Genomic DNA, 16,206 nt, shown 5'->3' on the forward strand with positions numbered 1-16,206 from the left:
GTTATCAGGAGGGACCAGTCCCTGGAGAAGGACATCATGCTTGGTAAAATAGAGGGTCATCGAGAAAGAGGAAGACCCTCAGAAAGATGGACTGACACAGTGGCTGCAACAATTTGCTCAAGAATAAAGACTTTGAGAATGGCTTAGGATTGGGCAGTGCTTTGTTCTGTTTTACATGGAGTGGCTATGAGTTGCAACTGACTGAACGGCACCTAACACAACAGCAGAAACCCGGGTGGTGTAGTGGTTAAGAGCTACCGCTGCTAATCAAAAGGTTGGTAGTTCAAATCCACCAGGCACAGCAACAACAGTGCATAAGAACTGTCTTCGAATATTAGAAAGACTTGTCATATGGATAACTAATTATTCTGATTCTGCATGGTCCTAAGGAGCAGAACTAAGAAAAACAAGCGGGAGATTAGAGAGTCAAATTTCAGTTTAGTTTAAGAAAGAACTTTTTAAATTTTTAGAACTACTGAAGAAGAACCATGCTCTTTTAATGGGTAGTGATATTCCTGTCACTTTGGGTGTGCTTCAGTGATTTGACAAGTACTGGCATGAAGTGCTCAGTGCCCAAAAATTCCTTAAGCCTGTAATAAGAAACATTTGCTCTGGGGACATGAGCCATTCATCCTTAGTCACAGGCCCCCACCTGAGGGCCCTGGGAATCTTTTCTGTATGTCCACTCTGTCCCAGGAGCAAAACTTCCATTTGGTCTACCATTTGGTCTACCCTGACAATCTGAGATTACAAAGTGCAGTATACTAGCAGAACTGCCTGTGGTCTCCAGAGGAATCTGCTGTAGTTAAGAAGTCCCTGGGTGGCACCAATGATTAAGTGCTTGACTACTAACTAAAAGGTTGGCGGTTTGAACCCACCCAGAGGAACCTTGGAAAATACACCTGGCAATTTGCTTCTGAAAGGTCACAGCCTTGAAAACCCTACGGAATGCAGTTCTACTCTACACACATAGGTCACTATGAGTTGAAATCAACTCAGCGGCAAAAGGTTTGGTTTGCATGTTGTGGTTAGCACCGCAAGGATTTATGCTAACTTTTCACGTTTTCCTCTGACTGCAAAATGCAGACAAGCTGGCTTCCTGCTGAATGAGAGTGCTTTCAATAAACCACGGAAATTTCCTCTTGACCTAGTAATCTTTCTTCTATCTATTCCTGTCCTTTAATTGGTGTGGTGGTCCCAATTTGTGAGCTAACAAAGCTGTAGATTCAGCTTTTGTTTATATATTTTTTCAAAATTAAATTTTTAAGAGATTTAAGTATTCTTTTTTGAACATTAACATTTGCAAAATTTGAGGAAAAAATGTGTTTAAAAAGTTTTACTACAGCAGGAAGAGATGCATTAAGACTACCTAAAATTATTGAGCGATTAACAGCACAAAAGAAAAAGGAAGATTAGGCATATCTGACCCAGAAAGAAGACAGTTAAAATGAGGCTTGACAAAAATCTATGAAATTATGAAAGTCTTAGTAAGGTGGACATGACATTCTTCAGAATGATTATTAGCTTGTTTGCACTTCCCTTAAAGCTTCAGAGTGTTAAATTTTTCAACAATATTTTGCTCTGTTGTTAAAAAAAAAACTTTTGCTTTGGCCTTCCTCTCCTTTGCCACATCATATACCCCAAGCACTGACCACAGAAACACGTCTGTTCTTTGTTCCATAATCAAGTACTCTATCAAAGAAGAATTCATGAAAACTTTCCAAATATAATGAGAAAAGTTTTTTTTTAAAAAAAGGTGATGGAAAGTTAGGCTTCCTATGTCTTTAAATGTCTACTACTTTTACTCAGGGTTCTTTTCACTTCCAAAGACATTGCTCCAAATAAAATCTTCAGGCTGTATAGAATTATAATATGGTATCCAACAAGTAAGATGATTCATGGAATTAACACTGAATGAAATTATACCTCATGTTGACTTTAACTTTGTGCCTGTGCAGTGAAGGGCCGTCATATCTTCCTTAACATGGAGAGAAATGTAGTTAATGGTTTAGGTTAGAAATACAATCAAAATACTTTCAATGATTCAGACCTGAAATACTTCCAACCTTAGTAATATTCATGACAGAAATCTGTGCAGTTTCAAAAGTGTAAATTCTTATGAGATTGGATGTGTTTGGGATTTTTTTTATCTGTTCGAGTTTACTTGCACCCATTAGAAGCCATTTGACTGTCAAGATCCAAGTGACTCCAGGACATAGTAAAAACTGCAGTGAAGTCCTCTTAAGATAATTTCTCAGCGGGAAACAAATGAACATATTGATTTTTTTTTTTAATGAAAGAGTAAAGAAATGAGTGAAAAATAAAAGAAATAAATGAAGGAAAAAGCCAGGAGAATTAGTTTTGAAAATTAAGACTTCTACCTAAATGTGCATGAAAGGGTCAATATAGATAGATAGATAGGGATAGATGGATGGATGGATATAGAGAGAGAGAGCTTGGTCAAACAAACAAACAAAATCCACTGCTGTCAAGTTGATGCCAATTCATAGCTACCCTATAGGACAGAGTAGAACTGCCCCATAGTGTTTCCAAACTGTAATCTTTATAGAAGCAGACTGCTACATCTTTCTCCCACAAAGCTGCAAGTGCGTTCGAACTGCGGACCTTTCAGTTAGCAGCTGAGTGCTTAACCCCTGCACCACCAGGGCTCCTTAGATAGGCTGGCTAGCTAGCTAGACAGACAGGTAGGTAGGTAGGTAGACAGATATTTTATTTGTCAAAACTTTTTTTTTTTAATCATTGCAGAGCTCCACATTTATAGTTTGTTCATTTAGAAGCTGCCTGTAAAACATGACTTCTGGAAGTCTGCAGGTTTCTCTGAATTTTTTATGTCATTTCACGAAGAACAATTTAAAACCATCTTAATTATGTTGCACCATAGGCACAAGCTATAATTAAATTTCAAAATGATATTTGCTTCTTATGATTGAGCATGATATTTTAACAATATTCTTCATGTGACAAAATGGGAAAATTTAACTAGCAAGATATGTTTTCAGTATTTTCCTTTTTTCTCCAAATATTTTCAAAGTGGGTATGTCACCTTTCAAACATAGTAAAATACAATGTTTATAGCAAAAAGACTTGGATTTCAAGAAATGGCAGGGATGAACTGAGTTAATACTGTCTTAGAACACACTGCTGCAAGAAACAGAATCTCAAATCAGCTCAAGAAAATTCATTGTAGTAATCAGACACTTAATTAATGGAATAGTCCCTCAGTGGTGCAAAAGATTAGCATACTTGGCTGCTAACCAAAAAGTTTGGCTAGTCCATCCAGAGGCACCTTGGAAGAAAGGCAATCTACTTCTGAAAAATCAGCCACTGAAAACCCTGTGGAGCATGTTCTCCTCTGACACATACGGGGTCGCCATGAGTTGGAATCGACTCAATGGCAACTGTTTTTTTGATTTAATGGAATCCAAGATGAGGTTGAACGGCCAGGTTTCCAAGCAGCCCTAGGGGCCTCCTCAGGAGATGTCTGTAGACTCTGACTCTCATGGTCAGCTGTTAATGGAAGACAGTGAGTCTGACAGGCTTAGTCCAGGCTATGGATTGGCTCCTGTAATCACACTTCTACCCATGACTGAACTAAAAGGATTGGGGATGTTGGGCCATGGCAGGATTTGGGAGAAGAGCAGATGTTCTTAGAAGGTGCGTGGAAGGGGAAAAATTAATTGGCATACATAGTGACAATCACTAAAATAATTAAAATTTGGATCATATAAATATAAAATATTTGAATATTGAAATATAGCTTGAAAATTTCTCTTCCAATGATTGGATTACTCTTTGTTAATCCATTGACCATTGACATTCTTTTTATTTTTTTTAGACAGGAATTTTATGAATATAGTTGAGAAGTTTCTATCTTTAGCTCCAAATTAAGTTGAATAGCATTATGATCAGAAGACACGTATCGTTGTTACTAATGCATAGGAGCGACAATGACCTACAAAGCTGTCATTTCCTGCCTCAAGTTCTTTAATAACTTTCACTGGCCTACAGGGCGAAGTTGAGGTAATTTTGAAATCTCCAAATGCAAATTCCTTCCTGTTTGGCCCATTTTTCTTCTCCGGTTTCATCCCTCCTACTCCCCACTTACAGTTGACACTTTGGTCACATGAAAATATTTGTCACTCTCATTCACTCATGGTACACTGTACCTTCAGGCTTTTTCTCTTACTGTTCCCTCTAATTGGAATATTCTATCCCTTTCTACTCTCCCATTAAGACTTAGCTCCTGGCCACATAATCCTGAGAACATTCCTTGAACCCACCAAACTGAGTGAAGATTCCCTCTCTTGTGATTCCAGAGTGTTACGTACATATCTCAACCACAGCATGTATGATACTGTACTGAACTTATCAGTGAGTAGGTCTATTTCTCCATTAAACTACAAGCAGGTTCTATGTTAAACCATCAATACCTTCTATGGACTTGATATTATGCTATATTTGTTGAAAAGAATGGAACTTCTGATCCAGTTACTCGCCAACACTCTGACAACCAAAAACCTAAGCCATTTCAAATGGAATCTGAAATTCCAGTGGAGGTCAAGAAACTTACAAACTGATTGTTTTCAAAATATTCAGCTGCTTGAGTAAAGTAAATTTAATCTTCTAATTTTTCTTATTAGTTTGCCTTAACAAAATGTCTGTGCATCAACATAGCCCAAGAGCATGTACTTGGCATGATGACTCACTGCCTGAAACACTGCAACACTTTGCCTAAAGCAAGATAGCAACTGTTCCCAGCAGCGGACTCCCAGATGTGTTTTACAACACGGTTGCAATGATGCTTTCACATCATATTTTCTGTAACCACAACTGTGACAAATAATGTGATTTGGCTCAATTACCCAAATCAAGTAGCACATTTCTGTTGTTCTAATTCTAAATATCTCATTATTTTACATTTTCAAGCACATGAGAATATAAATAGAGTCATTGTAAATGCTATATTAATGCAAAAGATAGATTTATGTAGGTAAAATAAATAAAATAGATTGCTGTATACACTGATTATTCAGAGAAAAATTGTGTGTCCTTCTGCATTACTTGTATCTCTCACGTACAGTGATTTGAAGTTCAGCACATCTGAATTATCCAGAAAACTGCTGTAACTCTCCATTACATTCTGCTAATATAAGAATATATATTTCGTTCTGTTGTACGTAGGGTCGCTATGAATCAGAACCAATTCAATGGCACCTAATAACAGCAACATAAGAATGGCCTAAGGACAATTGTTAAACGAAGCAAATTCATATGAAGCCTAAGTAACAAGTAAACGTTCTACTTTCTTATTAAGGATGGAATTTGAATTATTTACAATCTATGATTTTGTTTTACGTTCTGCAGAAAGGCACAGTTTAAAACTACCTTAGGAGAAACAGATCATTGTTTTCCAATTCAAAATTCAGTTTTTCAGAGCATTTCAATTATTAGAGATAGTGTCTCAGAACTAAATACAGCTGAGCATTACAAGAACTCTGTATCTTTCCTCCTTTTCTCTTTCAGGCATATGCACTCGTATATGCTCTCTCTCTCTACCTCATTTATATAATCCAATGATAAAGAAGTTCCTACTTGGTATTATGTGTATCGATGGTATGGAAGAGCTCATGTAATTCTTCTCCACTCAGCACTCCATCTGCAAAATATGCTTTGAATTCCTCAAAGGACAACTTTCCATCATCTGAAATGGTAAGAAGAAACAGAAGAGAACCAAATCATTTCAACTTTGTACATTGGTCTTTCAATTTTAAAACCTTGCCCAAATCCTTGTGCATGTGTATCTGCGCATGCATATACATATATTCAAATCAGAAAGAACAAGGTGCAAAATGGTAAATAATCCATTATATCTTTGTAGTACATAGAATGCAGACGTATATGCCCTGAGGAAATATAAGTCTATGCAGTTTTAGGCACTTAGGTGTTCATTTATTCACTAGACAAGATATTTAACAAGCACTGGTCATACCAAAAAGATATTCACACCACCAAAAAAGAGCTCAACACATAGTTAATTATGTTTTCCCTTCATAGTGCCAGACATATACAGGACCTAGCAGATTAAAAGACAAATACTAGATGTTTAATAAATATATATCGATTGAAAGAATGCTTACATGTGGATATCAGAAGTGTTATTACAGTCCAACAAACTATATTTATTTCTTTACTCTTTAAACAAATAGCATTTTTTAAACCAAACCCAGTCTACTTATTGTAGGGAGTCTAATAAAAGAGATAAGATGTACAGACATAAGCATAAGTATACTGCACCGTAGAGCAAAGTAAATGCAGTAAGAGGTGCAGCTTAAGATGTATGGGGGTTTGGGTAAGAAGAGATTCCTTTCATTTGGAGGTATGAGAAGTTTTAGTAGCATTTGAGCCAGGCTTTGAATAACACATATAATCTAAATAAGCGTAAATGGAAGAAACACATTAACAACAGGCAAAAGTAAGAGTTTGTTCCAAGGCACAAACCAGCAAATATAGAGGAATGAGTGGACAGTAGGGAGAGGAAAGCACCCTCACTGTGCCAGGAGCTGGTTTGTCAGTGATCTCGGTGAGCCTCCCAATGACTGGAAGTGCTGAATACTACTGTCTCCTTCACAATGGGGAAACTGAGGTCTAAGGAGGAAGGAACTTTTCCAGGATCACAAAACTCCTATAGTCTGTTTCTACCAAAAAACACTCTACTGAACATAGTTGAGTTTGTCTTTGAGTAGAAAAAAGTGTTATTCAGCAGGATTGACTCTTCAAGTCTCATTTAGAGCATTTTTTAAAAGTCAGATAACCCAGAGACCACCTGGAATCCTGTAAAAATGCAGATTCCTGGGTCCTACCAGAGAATCCATGAGTGCTGGTGGTGCAACGGTTAAGCACTCAGCTGCTAACCAAAAGGTTTCCAGTTCAAACCCACCTAGTGGCTCCATGAGAGAAAGATCTGGCGATCTGCTCCTATAAAGATTACAGCCTAGAAAGCCCTATAGGAGCAGTTCTACTCTGTCACATGGGGACACTACGAGTTGAAATCGACTTGATGGCACACAACAACCAGAGAACCAGAACCTCATAGATGGCATGGAGGGGTAGGCAGGCAAAAAGTCTGGATTTTTAACAACCTGTACACTTCCTCCTTACACTACAGCTTGAGAAGTATTACTACAAATGACAGGATAGGCCTAATCATTGAATTACTTAATTTTTTCAGATAAAACACTAAGTCTGTAACATTTTTTAAAAATCCTTACTGAAAAATACAAATATAATGATCCCTAAAACCTGTTGCCATCAAGTTGATTCCAACTCATAGTGCCCCTGTAGGACAGAGTATAACTGCCCCACAGGGTTTCCAAGAAGCAGCTGGTAGATTCGAACTGCCGACCTTTTTGGTTAACAGCCGAGCTCTTAACCACTGAGCCACCATAATGATCCCTAAGAGTTTTGAAATTCTGTTTCGTTTTGCTTTTTAAATTAAGAGGTACATTAAACCAATCTTCCAATTAATCTTGCCAACAGTTAACTGGGCAGATGTAGCCTTCGAGGTGGTAGCAAATCCGAATCTTGATGAACCACAGAATGAGTTCTTGACCCCCAGTCCTCCCCTGGACCAGCCCAGCCTTTCCAACACCATGACAACCTATCACAAAGCAAAGTTTAGTCCACCGAGCTCACCAGTTGTGTAATTCTGCAATTCTGTTTTTGGACGGGTTACTTTAGTGTCATGTTTCAAATGACTATTTTTAAATTTAGCCTCATGTAACCTTATGATTCCGTTTCCCATTAGTGAGAAATGTATATTCCAGGTTAGACTTAGTATAGTATTTCTACTGTGCGTCTCTTTACTTCTATGAAAAAATATATTTCCAGGTTGGGGAACTGGACACAAATCAGGTTTAGGCCTAGGTCAAAGACAGAGTGACCTTTTCATTGTGTTTTTTTTTTTTTTTTGAAGACCGAAAGAAACCAATCCATTATTCCCAACTCTACCACCGTGATCTGTAATGAATGTAATAAATACATATTCACGATGAAATGTTTTCCTTGGTGAACATTTAGTGGTTCTTAGGTGAGCTGAATCAGAGTATCAGAGAATGCTGGTTGCCTATGCACCCTGTGGATGGGGTGGGGGGCCTCTGTAATACTTCATTATAATTACTGTAAGTAAGTGATCTTAAATAACAATGTACCTACTATCAAATAGAAGCATTGACTACCAAGTGCCCTCACGATTCTCTGGGGCTAAAGGCTTTTTTTTGTTTGTTCTTTTTAACTCTCAATGGAAAAAAAAAATAGAAAAAGGAAAAGAGGCATTGAATCACAGTTCTGCTGGCTGAAAGGACAGAAAGTGTGTTTTGAAAGCCTGCTTTTACCACATGCGGAACTGAAAGTCTTCGCTCCAGGCTGCTACACTTTTAAATGAGCAACTGCAAAGAGTTACTAGAATATTTCAAGAGCTTAATGTTAAACAAAAGCATTCCATTTTTTTGAAGGTAAGGGAGAAAAAATATCCCTTCTAGGGTAGTTCTGCATTAATGAATCAATTGTAAATTTTTTATTAAAAATATTTTATTTCAACTTCAATTTTCTGCGGATCTTTTCTTTTGAAATGGAACAACACAGCTAAGCCTTGCTTTATACTGGCTTGGCTCACAGAATAGCCAAATCTTGTGAGGTCTGATATCCTATGGTAATAAATCTTAACTTTCACCACCAAAGGGCGCAGATTTTTCAGCTTTTTCTATTAGAAATGATGCTTTGCCTGAGTTTGTCCTCTGCATAGCTGGCCCCTCTCCGCTCTATTTTAAAATTTTCTGGCCTTCTACTCCAAACTCTAATAATTTTTTGAGACGAAGGCAACAGAATGCAGTTGCTTAGAGAACAGTCTTAGAACAAATAAAAACTTGACTTTTGAATATGGATTTTCATTTGCTAGTATGGCACTTTCACCCATTCTTTTATCAAATATTTATAAAGACCCTAATATGTACCAAACACTGTGTTTTGTGCTGACAATACCAGTAGACAAGCCCTCATGGGTCTTACAGTTATGATAGAGGATATAGGAAATGTAAGGAGCACTGGTGATGCAGTGGTTAAAGTGATCAACAGCTAACCAAAAGGTCAGCAGTTAGAAACCACCAGCGGCTCTTCGAGAGAAAGAGGTGGCAGTCTGCTTCCATAGAGATTTACAGCCTTGGAAACCTTATGGGGTTGCTATGAGGCGGAATCGACTGGACGACAGTGGGTTTGAGACAGAGTTCCCACAGTGCTGTATTGGGAATCTTATTTGCTTGGCTTCCTCCCTCACAGTGTTATACTAGAGGTCCTATTTCCTTTGCTAGACTTCCTCCCCACCCAGGCTTTGCATTTGAATCCTGCCTGGAGGTTACATGTAAACCCCATTGCACCTGCGTAGTATGATTAAGAATGTTGCTGACACAACTTGTATGAACTCCCTACTTGAAAACCCCTTAAAAGTAACTTGCCTGCCCGCCCTTGGGGAGCAGTCTTGGCAGCAGCAGCTCCGACTGACTCCATTTCCTTGTACAACGAAATAAAGGTGTCTTTCCTGTTCTCGCACTTTGGTCTCATGTTTATTGGCCAACACGAATCATGCCAAGCAGGAACCTGGGGTTTCCACCCTGTAACAGGTTTGGTTGGGTAAAGGAAATGAACAGCCATGTGCAATATGATAAAGACAATTCTTGGGGACATTGATGACAGGACTACATAGAAAGGAAAACTAACTCAAATTTAAGAGTGAAGGAAGGCTTCCCAGGAGAAGGGATATTTTAGCTGAGACACAAATGAAAAACAGAGGTTTATGAAGGAATATCTGCAAAGAGGAAGAGTATTCCAGGCAGAGGGACTGTCAAATACAAAGCCAGGAGGCAAGAGAGAATAGGAATTGGGGACTGAAATAAAAAATCAGATGCCCAGGCAAAAGTATGTTTTGAAAAGTATGTTTTGAGAGGAAATGAAGAGAGGCTAGTGGATTAGATACTGAGAGGCAATAACCACGAAAAAACTTAAAAGTCATGGCAAACAGTTTTGATTTTACCCTAAGAGAATTCAGGAGCCCGTGGTAGTTTTCACAAGGCAGTGATAGAATCAGATTTAAATTTCAGAAAGCTTACTTTGGCAGCAAGAAGTAGAATGGAGTCGTGAGGTACCTGCTAGAAGAGAGGACCTGTTAAAAAGACGGTGCAATAATGTACTGCACTGGGTGAATTTTGGTAGTGGTAGTGAGAACAGAGAGGAGTGGACAGATTTATAATCTGTTTGAGAAACATACTGAACAGGAATTGGTGATCATTTAGAAGTGGTGGGTGAGAGGGAGGGATTAGTCAAGGACAACAACTGCTTTCCAGGACTGAGCAACCAGATGGATAGTATCACCATTCACTGCAAGAGAGAACATGGGAAAAAAGCAGGGTGTCAAATAAAGAGTGCTCCTTTTGACATGTTGAAATTAGAGGTGCCTGTGGAATAAGTGGAGGCAGAGTACCTCATGAATCTAGAAAGCTCAAGAGAGAAGAGTGGGCTTGAGATGTATGTTTGGGACCTATCAGTGCATAGTGATTGAGGTCCTAGAAGTGGATGAGTTCTTCCAGAGAGGATGTCTACAGTGAGAAAGAAAAGGGCTCAGGACAGACCATGGAAATGGCAACCAAATTCTTTAAATTTCAGATACAGTGAGGTGCTGGGCTATTGCAAGGATTAAGTGAGAGGATATATGGAAAACAATTAGCCCAGTACCTAGCACATAGCAAGAGTTCAACAAAATGGATAGATATGATTTTTATATGGGTTTACTAGCTCAGTCTTGCTAGGTGAAGATCATTTATGTGTTTTTCCTTACCACTTTCGACTCTTCCTTGGAAAATATTTATTGAGTACATACAGAAAGTGGCTATTTGATATATTTGCTTAATGATACAAATTTAAATCAATTTTTTTAGGTAATCAGGATTTGTACATCCCAAAACTGGTACTGCTGCTGCTTCGTCTTTCTTTCTTTTTCTCCCTAAGGGTCTTTAAACATTCATTTACCTTTGCAAAAACATGCCGACAGCTAGAGCTCTAAACTCAATTGTTTCCCTCTCCACCCCTCCGTGACAATTTTAATCTAGTTTTTGTGAGCATTTTAAATAACCCTTTCAAAACACTGTCTTTTTTTCATTATTACTTTAACATTTTTAAACACTTTAAATATTGTAGCTTTTCAAGATCAAAACACCAAAACATGATCATCTCAAATAATAACAACAGCCTCCTGTTAAAAACAGACACCTGGAAAGCATTAATAATTTTAATACATAAAGGACAGCATATACTTTGCATATGTATACACATTTTAGAGGCAGAAATAAAAAACAGCAACTCTGTTTCTAAAATGAAGGTCTTACATATAAAATCAGAAAAACAATAAATAATATATTGTTAAAATTAATAGATAAAACATGTTATCTTAAATGTAAATTTACCTTGTACAACTCATGTAATATCACTATGCATTAACTTTCTTATCTCTAAATGAAAGCCTCCTCCTTTTCCAACCTTCTAATGTTATATACTTGTTTTTAAACAATTTACTAACAGTATGCAAATAAAAATACAATAGAAGCTCTTCTGGTTTCATCTCACACAGGTAAAGAGTTTGGAAGTTGTCACTCGCATCCTTACAACAAGAAAAAGCTAAACAAACTGAAAACCAGTGACTTTTCTTGGACCCATCAGAGAAATGAGAGGAGAATAGAAAAATAGCCCACGCAGATGAATTCTAAATAATTTATGCAGATACTCAGTCTTTAAGAAAGTGAAGCATAACCCTCTCCTCCCTAAGTGAAGGCTGTGCCTAGTGATTGCTTTCCAAAGAGTACAGTATAGAAAGGGGGAAAAAGAGTAACTTTACAGTGGAGAAACCTGACAAACATGACCTCATCCAGGTGAATAAGGTCAACATCAACAGTGGTAAGTCATGTTGATAGTATGGATCCTTAGTAATATGTGATGGCACTTTACCCACGTGGTTTTCCTCCTCCAAGCCCCTAATCCCAATCTAATCATGAGAAAGAGAAACATTAGACAAATCCCAGTTGAATGACATTCTACAAATATGTGGCCAGTACTCCTCAAAACTGTCAAGATCATAAAAAATAAGGAAAGTCTGAGAAACGGTCACTGTCAAGAGTAGCCTAAGGAGACATGAGTACTAAATATAATGTGGTTTTCTGGATGGTATCCTGAAACAGAGAAGGGACATTAAGTAAAAATGAAGGAAATCTGAATAAAATATGGACTTCAGTTAGTAATAATGTATCAATATTGGTTCATTAATTTTAACAAATGTATCATACTAATGTAAGATGGTAATAATAGGGGACACTGGTTGCCAGGTATTATGGATTGAATTGTGTCCCTCCAAAAATGTGTTGTAAATCCTAACCCCTATAACTGTGGATGTAATCCCATTTGGGAATAGGGTTTTCTTTGTTATGTTAATGAGGGCATATCAGTGTAGGATGTGTTTTAAACTAATAACTTTTGAGATATAAAAGAGCAGATTATGCAAGGAAGCACAGAAGCACAGATGAAGGAAGACAGATGCCACGCCACATGAAGACTGCTAAGGAACCAAGGAACAGAAGCCGAAAAGGGACAAGGATCTTCCTCCAGAGCTGACAGAGAAAGAGAAAGCCTTCCCCTAGAGCCAGTGAACTGAATCCAGACTTTCAGCCTCCTGAACTGTGAGAAAATAAATTTCTGTTCATTAAAGTCACCCATTTGTGATATTTCTATTAGAGCTGCTCTAAGAAACTAAGATGCCAGGTATATGGATAATTTTTGTACTAGTTTTGCAATTTTTCTGTAAATCTAAGATTCTTTTAAAATAGAAAATACATATATGTTCATATACATATAATATAAAAATTATATAGAATTAAATAAAATATTAAAAATTGGCCATGTTGTCAACATAGTGAAATCAGTTATGTTTACCCATCTTAGATCTTTAAACATGACATGTGTAACTCAATGATCAGTTAAATAGATCACTTTCTTAACTCCAGCATTCTTCTGTGCCTCCCATGTATTCTATGGACTTCTTGGGGGAATGTGTCAGTACTCACACAATTATAAACATGTTGACTTATTTTTTCGAAAAGCATTTTTACACTAAATTTTTTATAATATTCACCATAATAATCACTACTTTTATTTCCATGAGGGGAAGAAAACCGAAATACAACAGTTAAATGATTCTGATAAGGTCCCTGGAAGCACATGAATCACTCTCGACAGCCCTGTTTTGGTCTCCTGGGACATGTTTCTGGAAGCTGGTCACTAAAACTGTCTTCTGTTTAAAATCTACCAAGTGCCCAGACATCAGGCATAGAACTGAATAATTCAGTCAAATGGTTGACTCCTTACTGACTTGATACTAAATATCTAGATACTTTATCGAGAAAGTTCATTTCTTACATAAAAATATTTTTGTGATATGGAGTCATGTTGGACATATGAGAAAACCTGTCTCATCTTGGGGAAATTAGTGTATATTAGTTTTTCAAGACTATAATGAATGTGCTTCTAATTCAGTGGAAAAAATATTCATTTAATGTCACCGCTGTGGAGAATTAACAATAACCTTTAGGCAACAAAAAACATCACCCTGCCATTTACTCAGGCTTTCCTAGAATGACAGATGAGACATTTGCTGGAGGAACATTTATTAATTTGTTGAGGATTTTGATTCAAAATTAGCAATGTAAAGAATATTCAATTTATAGGCAAATTTTACTGCTACATGAATAATTAAATATTTTAATACAAGCATTGCTTACAGAAAAAAGACTGTAATACATGATTGACTTGCCTTTCTTTCTCCCATCACCTCCATACTTTCACTCCACTCAGTACAACTGCTTTCCCAGCTACTCTAGCCTCACAAAGTGGAATATCTGTTATTTTTGCCTGGTCAACGTCTATTCTCCCTTCTTTGTGGTAATAACAATTTACTCCTGAAAAAAATCACCTGCCCTCTTTCTGAATCCAAGTATTTTAGGTGGGACTTTATGCGTCCCTAGGAGGCCTAGTGGTGCAATGGTTAAAGCTCTTGGCTGCTAACCAAGAGGTCAGTTGTTTGAACCCATCAACTGCTCCATGGGAGAAAGATGTGGCAGTCTGCTTCTGTAAAGCTTAGAAACCATGTTGGACGGTTTTACTCGTCCTATACGATTTCTATGAGTTGGAATCGACTTGATGGCAGTGGGTTTGGTTTTTTGGTTTCATGCACCCCACCCCACTCCAGGATGGGTATGTATTCTATATTTTAAGTCTGGAAAATCAGTTCATTCATCCTCAGTTATTATTTCAAGGATAAGCATGCAGCTCTACTGTGTTTTTACCCAAATAACGTGTGCCTTCTGCATTTGTTTGCTGGTCACACCCTTCTCCCCCGTATTTTCATAAATGTGCTATGCTAATTTTTTTACAGCAACATGTGGAAGAGGACTGGCATGGTGGTGCTTGTGAGGGTGCCTCTCAGAGGGAGGGCCCAGCTGGCAAACAAATGCAGAGGGCACACATTATTTTCATAAAAATACAGCAGTTGGTCGATCAGAGAAACTCTTGAGATTTTTGCTAAAATTATCATAAAAGAGAAGCTGTCTTTTTATTGTGACTTGCTGCACTGGTAGCATGCATGCCAAGAACTAGTTTTCCACCCCTGGTGAGAAAGCCACCTCCATGGCCCCACAGCAATATAGTATGTTTATGAAATATTAACCATGAATCCTGCATTATATTAATCACTGGATGTATAAAGGTATACCAGCCACTAGGCATACAATAATACATAAGATTCTATGAGCGTATAGAGGAGAGAATGGTGGATAGTCAGGCAATGGCACTAATATTTATTGAGTGTCTATCATGTTACATGCATGGTATTTCATTTGTTTTATTTGACACAGTGGCTGCAACAATGGGCTCAAACACGGCAACAACTGTGGGGATGGTGCAGGACCAGTCAGTGTTTCGTTCTGTTGTACACAGGGTTGCTATGAGTCAGAACCAACTCGACAGCACTTAACAACAACAACACAACAGACCTATAAGTCAAGTTGAGGGTTTAAGTAACTCAAATTTTCATAGCTTGTACACAACAGAACTAGTTTACAATTCAACCTCTTGACTCCTAAGCCTGCTCTATGCCAGACCGAATTCAGAAGTCTTCACAATCAGAAGGATAAAGGCCATACCCAGCAGGCTGGGAGGGCTGGGGCTCAGTGTCCTTAAGGGATTACGAGGGGAGAGGAGGCTGGCCAGGTAAAACCATGCTAAGGAGTATGGATTTTATCCCACAGGCAATAAGTAGCAAATGCAAGATTTTGAACAGAAAAGTTATAGGATCAGATTTACATTTCAGAAAAATTACTCCAATAAATCACCTGGTGTATACTTTTATCACAGCATTTATTATAGTGTATAATAATTTTCTAATTAATGTATATATGCCCCTCTACAGTATGAACACTAACTTAATTAAATTCTATCCTATTATCTACAGTGGGTGTATGTGTGTGTGTATGGAGTACTAACTTTAATTTAGCCCTATTTATTTTTGTATCTTTAGTGCCTAACATAGGGTCTGGCAAATAGCAACAATTCATAGGAGCACTTGAATGAATAAAGTAAATAAGGATGGAGGAAGAAAGAGAAGGTTGAGACTAGAACTTAAGATCTTCCAACTCAAAGCCTTACACTATCATTTCTATGCATAATTCTCATTAACCTTAATGAAATATTTAAAAAGCTCTGTTTAATGACCAATTGGAGCCCTGGTGGTGCAGTGGTTAAGAGCTACGGCTACTAACCAGAAGGTCGGCAGTTCGAATCCACCGGCTACTCCTTGGAAATCCTATGGGGCAGTTCTACTCTGTCCTATAGGGTCGCTATGAGTCAGAATCCATTCTATGGCAACAGGTTTATGGGTTAATGACCAACTGAGTCATTTTTGTGAAAAAAAATAAAACCATTGCTACTTTTAGAGGGCTACACTGATCCACTGGTTATTTTGGCATCATGAAGGCATAGCCAACATAAGCCAGTGTTACAATATTTCTGCAATCAAGGAGAGGCTTAGATATAAAATATATC

General features: G+C 37.7%; 1 protein-coding gene across 1 annotated transcript in view; it reads right to left on the bottom strand.

Moving 5' to 3' along the window:
- The window catches only part of NECAB1 (N-terminal EF-hand calcium binding protein 1), a 180,231-nt gene that overhangs the window by 147,150 nt on the left and 16,875 nt on the right, over positions 1–16,206 (bottom strand). Inside the window, exon 3 of the mRNA XM_004370784.1 lies at positions 5,614–5,722. Within this exon, the coding sequence (XP_004370841.1) occupies positions 5,614–5,722 (109 nt within the window). The remainder of the gene's footprint in view (positions 1–5,613; positions 5,723–16,206) is intronic.

Source organism: Trichechus manatus, unplaced genomic scaffold, assembly GCF_000243295.1.
Source record: "Trichechus manatus latirostris isolate Lorelei unplaced genomic scaffold, TriManLat1.0 scaffold00009, whole genome shotgun sequence".
NCBI classification, from domain to species: domain Eukaryota; kingdom Metazoa; phylum Chordata; class Mammalia; order Sirenia; family Trichechidae; genus Trichechus; species Trichechus manatus.